The sequence below is a fragment of the Vombatus ursinus genome, unplaced genomic scaffold, assembly GCF_900497805.2.
Source record: "Vombatus ursinus unplaced genomic scaffold, bare-nosed wombat genome assembly UNPS02014768.1, whole genome shotgun sequence".
NCBI lineage: Eukaryota > Metazoa > Chordata > Mammalia > Diprotodontia > Vombatidae > Vombatus > Vombatus ursinus.
In genome coordinates this window covers 3,120,419-3,126,824 of record NW_020954546.1, presented here as the reverse complement: position 1 = coordinate 3,126,824, position 6,406 = coordinate 3,120,419, and the positions used below count along the sequence as shown (strand labels likewise).

The window sequence follows — 6,406 nt, the reverse complement described above, 5'->3', positions numbered from 1 at the left end:
AAGGAAAGGAAAGGAAAGGAAAGGAAAGGAAAGGAAAGGAAAGGAAAATTGAGGGGAAAAAAAGAACACAAAAGAACAGAAGGAATTCTAGAAGTGAACACAAAAATCAAGGGAATGTACTTGCCATTGTGACAAATTTAATATATGCCTTTAAAAGAAAAACTATATTCAGTAAAAGTTCACAGATGTATATAGTCTCCTCTTTTCTGTTCTTCTTTGTATGTTGAAATGGTTTTATTTGTTGATATTTTCATAATAATAATGTTCATAATAAAATGTTCATAATAATGTTCATAATAAAAAAGAAAAATGTATATGTGAGGGTCAGGTCAACTTTTTGTATAAAAGAAATTGGGAGAGATCCTATGACTTAAGTTGGAGAATCACTCCTTTATGGCCAGTGGGTGGGTTTGCCAAAGACAACCTTATCTTAATATTGACTTGACTGTGTCTCTTCTCTGTGGCCTGGTCTTCCTCTCCCTCCCTGTGCTGAGAGTCATACATCTTTCTCCCTCACTCCTCCTCAGTGTCCTGATGCCTCAAATGAGACAGATATAGGACATAGAAAGATCCAGGGAATCTGAGGACATCCTCAAAGAGACAGAGAATTAAAGGTTCAGTGCTACAGTAAACCCACAAAAACATCTTAGTCAAACCTCGACTGGAAGGAACAATGGTGTTATCTGAGCCCTGGGAGAAAGAGGAAAAAAGAAGGAAAAGAGGTCTGCTATATTCTCTTGACCTGAAAAGGAAGAGAGAGGAGGAAACCAGACAGGTCTAGAATTCTCCCTTAGCGGTAAGAAGCAAAAAAGGACTTCTCCTTTCTCCCTTGAGTTTCCATTAGAAAGGGGAATCCCACTCACAGGGCTAGTCAGTCCAGATTTTATGGACTTCTTGCCCCTTTCCCCTCCAGCAGAGGCAGTGTGGTATAGTAGATAGGGGGCTGAACTTACAGTCAAGGAGGCTGAGGTTTAAATCCTGCCTTTCATGCTTACTAGCAATCTGGGTGTCCCTGGACAAGGTATGCAATCATCCTCATCCTTCAGATACTTTCATTTTCCTTCCCTAATCCTTTAAATTCCCTGATCTCCTTCCTCAATCCCACTTCCATATCACCAGCTGTCTGTTGAATCTCTTCACCTAGAGGTCTCGTTAACACTCAAATCCAACCTACTCCAAGCAGAACTCATTTTCTTCCTTTTAAATTCACCTTCCTTTTCAATTTCCTCTTTCCTTTAGAGTCCCATCATCCTTTCAGGTTAACAGGTTTGAAACTTCAAAATTATCCTCAACTCTTCACTCACTATACCCAGTCACTCTCTAAAACTTTTTCTTTTTCTTTTCACAACACTTCCTGAGCTATCCCCTCCTCTTGGATTAAATGGCCACCACCCTGGGCAAGGCTTTCATCATCTCTCACCTGGACTCTTAGGATATCTTTCTGGTTAGCCCCTTGTCCTCTCCAAGCTCTCATCTCCTCAATCCATCCTGCACAGAGCTGTGAAATTGACATTCCTCAAGTTTATGTCTAACCACATCACCCACCTCCTCCAGAAGCTTCAATGTTTCCTCTACCATTCCATATTTCTCTTCTGGGCCTTTGAAAAGACTGTCCCTCATACCTAGAAGGCTCTCTCTCCTTCCCTCCACTTCTCACAATCCTCACTATCTTCAAGGCTCTGCTCAAATGCTACCTTTTACAAGAAGCCATTTCTGATTCCCTCAGTAGCTAGGGTTTCTCCCTAGAATTGATTTTGTAAATTTACTTCTCTGGCTCTGTGTAATTTCTTTCCATTGGACTGTATTCCATTAGACTACAAAGTCCTTCTGGGTAAGGATTGTTTCATTTTTGTGTCTGGGATCTCACCACCCAGGAGTGTTTAGCATACAGTAGTCACTTAATAAAAGCTTGTGGAATTCCAATGAATGTTATAGAAGGCATTGTTGTCCTGGCTACACTCACTGACCTCAGTGCTTCGTCTAGTGGTTTCTCTAATTCTAAACTTGTTTAAGAAACTGCATACACACATTTATCAGCCTTGGCCCCTTAGAAGAGTTGAGAACTTCACCAACACTCTATTTGTGGAAATGGGGGACTTGGGGTATGAAACATCACATAAACTGCCAGATACAGTTGGTGTGTTGGTGGGTTTTGCTGAACCTTTTTTCCCCTTCTTTTTAATATCTTTGTTGCAAGGGATAATTCACTGAATAAGAAAGATTCAGAAATCAATAATGTGTAAAAATGTGTCAACAAAAATAAGATGAAATTGTGAGAGGAGAGCAAGACAAGTGGAGACACATCTTTTGAACTTCTCCATTTTTTCTGTCACAGTCAAGAGCCTCCCATGTTCTTAGACACATAAAGGGATTCTGTCTCACTCACTGTAGTGACCATTCCAGCACAGCCTGGTAGAGCAGACAGCATGGGGGTACCAAAATTGTAGAATAGTGTAGAAATTGAAATCACAGAGCCGTGTACCCTGCCTTGGATGTATGCTCATGGGAAAACCAATTAATCTCTCAGAGCTTCAATTTCCTTATCCATCAAATGGGGATAATAATACTACCTCTCCCTATTTTGCATGGGTTCTTGAGAGAAAAGTCAATCCTTTGTCAACTTCAAAACCCCCTAAGAATGGGAGTTCTGGATAACAGGATCAAGGGTTTGGAGCTAGAAGGAACCTCAGAGGGCATAAAGTCCAAAATGGACTCATTTCCTTCCCAATCCTTTTCAAATCTCCCTTGGGATTTCATCTCCCCAGCAATTCTATGCTGCAGGCAGAGCAGGGTGAGTGGGGACACTGCCCATCCACATCCAGATTGGCCAGTTTACCACAGGTTTCTCATTTATTGAAAAAACATGATAGTTAGATTATTGTTAAATACACTAAATTTTTCTAAAGACTCAGAGTGGGTATGTGATTTGCCTACAGCCATGCAAGTAAAGAAGCCAGGATTTGAACCTGGGTATTCTGACTCCAAATTAAGCACTTTCTTTCCTGCCACACCTTTTGAAATAATACCCAATTTATTAAGTCTTTCCTGGTTCTCCTCCTCTCTCCTCCACTTTCCCTAGTGGTTCCTTGGTACATCTCCTATGAGATAACTATTTTTGGCCCATACCCTGACAATATCACAGAATCATAGAATTAGAGGTTTGGAAGGGACCAGTCATCTACTGCAAAAAGTGACTGAAAGCAATCCCCACTATGCCATCCTTTGTAGGTGTTCACCTAGCTTCTCTTTAAAGACCTCCAAGGGAGGGGAAACCCTCCAAAGCTTGAAGCAGTCCATTCCAGTTTGGACAGCCATAATTGTTTAGTTTTTCCTAACATCAGGCCTAGATTTACCTCCTCACAAGTGCCATCCATTGCTCCTGGCTCTGTTCTTGGGACCCAAAGAGCACAAATCTACATTCTTCCAATATCTAAAGATAGAAATTATGTCTGACCTGGGTCTTCTCTTCTCCCCACTAAGCATCCCAAGTTCCTTCAACTCATCCTCTTATGACTAAGCACCTTTAGTCCTTGGATGCTTCCTCTTGTCATTCTCCAGCTTCCCAGTGTTCTTCATAAATTGTAGTTCCCAAAACTGACCCAAATAGTCTGAGTGTGGTCTGCCCAGGCCATACGGCAATGATAATATTGCTTCTCTATTTCTGGAAACTAGTTTTTTCAAAACAAAAGATCTTATTTTTAGTTTCCTCATCACTCCACTGACTCAAAGTGAAATGGCCATTCACTGAATTCTTAGAGTTTTTACAGAAATATTGTCCCCTAACAATGCCACACCCATCTTCTATAAAAATAGCAGAACCCTTCTCTCACTCTCTTTTCCCTTGAGAAAATAGAAACCATGGTGAAAAGACGTGGTTTTTAAATTTTTATTCTGAAGTCTTTCTTTAACAGATGATCATGGAATCCAGCAGGTAGCCTTAGCACTCAAAAGAGCAGAACTTCAGATGCTACTGGGGGTCCCCATGGGGGACAGGTGCCCTCCAGAAGTACAAATGGTACCAATAAATATCCAAAGTTACCACCAAATAATTTACGTAATAAGTTAAATCTCACTTTGCAAAAAGAATTCTAATGGGAAAGTTGATCTCAGGAAGGCTTCAGTCCTGGAAGATCTCATCCGACTGCAGAGTTCTTTGCTTTGGATCATTCTTCTTTAGGATGCATTGTCTAAAGCCGCTGAGCTCCTCAGTTCAGCTCCAGGTCATCCATATAAGCCTGAACCCAGTCATCTCTGGGGTTGGCACATGCCTGACGGCCCCTTTTGGTCAGGAACCTAGGAAGTGAGAGGAGGGTAGATGAGAGACCAATGTTCTCCATGTTCCCTTCTTGCACAACACTGACAACTACCTGCAGATTTGTAGAAAGATATAAGGGACAATCCCCACCTTTTATGCCATTCCCCTGGTCCTTTTGAGTCAATCATTTCCTTTCTAGTGATTTCCCCAGTAAGGAGTCCCTTTGGAAGCCTCCTGCTAGTTTCAAGCTCCTGTTACATCAGATGAATACTGTCCCTCAGGTGATAATAGCCCTTGCCCTGCTTCCTGGGGAGCGAACCTTGGTCTGGGACCACATGGACTACTGTACTCCTTTGTAGCCAGGTTTCATCTCTGTTGCCTGATCTATCCATTTGATCAGGTTGCCAAATGACCCCATTTCCTTTTTCCATCCTATCTCCTTATATTCCGTAGAGACAGTAAGTAGGTGGATACTCACACCACAGCTGGTTGGGAGCACAGGCTGCTGGTCTCATAATAGTCTGTCACAAATTTTCTGGGAATCTGTTGGCTGACATAGGAGAAGCAGCAGGAGGTAGGAGGGTCAGAGCCTACTGTAGAGAAAAGGGAAATATAGAATTAGGGTCATATGTTCATACTCTATATTTCTTAGCTGCTAACTATGTCCCACAAAAAAATGTTTTCCATCAGGCATAGCATGGATATCATCTCTCTCATCTCCCTTACCCTGGCTCTTTTTATGCTAGGTATGATTCTCATTGTGTGTAGAGGAGAATCAGACCTGCTGTTCCCATTCCATAAAGGATCCATGGAGAAAACATGAAAAGTTGAAGTTGCAGGGGATGTCAGAGATCAGCCCATCCAACTTCTGCCTTTTATTGAGAAGATCACTTGCCACAAAGATATTTAGTAATCAAGCCAGAACTAGAACCTTGTTGGACTAGAACCCAGTCTAGTGCCCTTTCTACTCTTTTGTTCTGCCTTGAACTTATATGTTAACCAGCATAAATTGTCAAGAGCATATTAATGCTTTCAAGTTCAATCAACTTGCTTCTGTCCCTCCCTTCCAGTCCCCCCACACGAGACCTTACCATATCCTCATGATCTAACTGGCCTTACCCTCCATCAGGGCTCTATCCAGCTTATGACCACAGTCTAGATACAGTCACAGAGGGACAGAGAAAGCTCACTTACTTGGTGCAGAGGATGCCAGAGAGCTGAAGGCCATGACCATGAGGATGGAGAGGGCAGCCACAGAGACCTTCATGATCCCAATAGAAGAGAAGGCTTGGAGGAGCAGAGCACAAGCTAAGAGACTCTGGAAGTCTGTGTCTCTGTCTCATGCTTGAATCCTGTCTTTATATGGGCTTCTAGAAGCAATTGGAGGAACAGAAAAGGAATGGAAATTCTGGGGTAGATTTGATGTCATAGTGAGAGTTAGGAACTGAAAAGTCAACCCAGGAAATGTAAGGCTGGTGTCAAGGACTGAGTTGCAGTACAATTTCATCATGGGAAAAATGGAGGGGAGGGGAGGATACAGAAATGTGTGTGGCAGGGTGACAAGGGTGATAAGGGGGAAGTGGTGAACTTGAAATAGCAGCAGAGACAGACGAAACATAGGCAAAACCAAATAGGAAGGAGAGTAATGTTGATGACTGATTTGAAAGGGTATTGAATGTAACAACCCTACCACTTTGATATCATAACTGCCTATATCTTAGGATTGTGGGTTTAGAGGTGGACAGGCACTTAATGATCATCTAACCCAGCCCCCTCCCATCACAAATAAGGAAACTGTGCCATAGAGGTTAAATCACTCTTTCAAGGTCTCACAGGTAGCAAGAGGCAGATATTGGATCTAGTCCTAGGTCTGCTGACCCCCCATTTTTTCACTTACATCTCAAGGAGACTAGTCCATACAGAGGAACCTCTGGTCTTTGCACGACTTCCATGGAAGTGGTTGGTGCAAACGGCAGCAACAAGAAGAAACAGGGAATGATGATGATTCCTGTTCTTGGTCTCATTTCTGTGTCTGCCTTATTATCCAATGGTATTAACAGTATACAGTACTTTGAGGTTCCAAATGGCCTTGAGATCTATGATTAATAATAATAGACATTTATGTTAAAGTTTGCAAAGTTCTTAAAAATA

At 42.1% G+C, this 6,406-nt stretch overlaps 2 protein-coding genes across 2 annotated transcripts in view; both read right to left on the bottom strand.

Moving 5' to 3' along the window:
* Positions 1 to 3,664, bottom strand: part of LOC114042862 (C-C motif chemokine 4-like) — a 7,911-nt gene extending 4,247 nt beyond the window's left edge. Inside the window, exon 1 of the mRNA XM_027861613.1 lies at positions 3,522 to 3,664. The gene's annotated coding sequence lies outside the window, so the exon portion shown is untranslated. The remainder of the gene's footprint in view (positions 1 to 3,521) is intronic.
* Positions 3,665 to 3,872: 208 nt separating this feature from the next.
* Positions 3,873 to 5,750, bottom strand: LOC114042861 (C-C motif chemokine 4-like). The gene is made up of 3 exons (XM_027861611.1): positions 5,450 to 5,750; positions 4,734 to 4,848; positions 3,873 to 4,293 (listed from the first exon to the last, which is right to left on the bottom strand). The coding sequence occupies exons 1-3, from the start codon at positions 5,520 to 5,522 to the stop codon at positions 4,206 to 4,208; spliced, it is 276 nt and encodes a 91-aa protein (XP_027717412.1). The 5' UTR covers positions 5,523 to 5,750; the 3' UTR covers positions 3,873 to 4,205.
* Between the last annotated feature and the right edge of the window lie 656 nt (positions 5,751 to 6,406).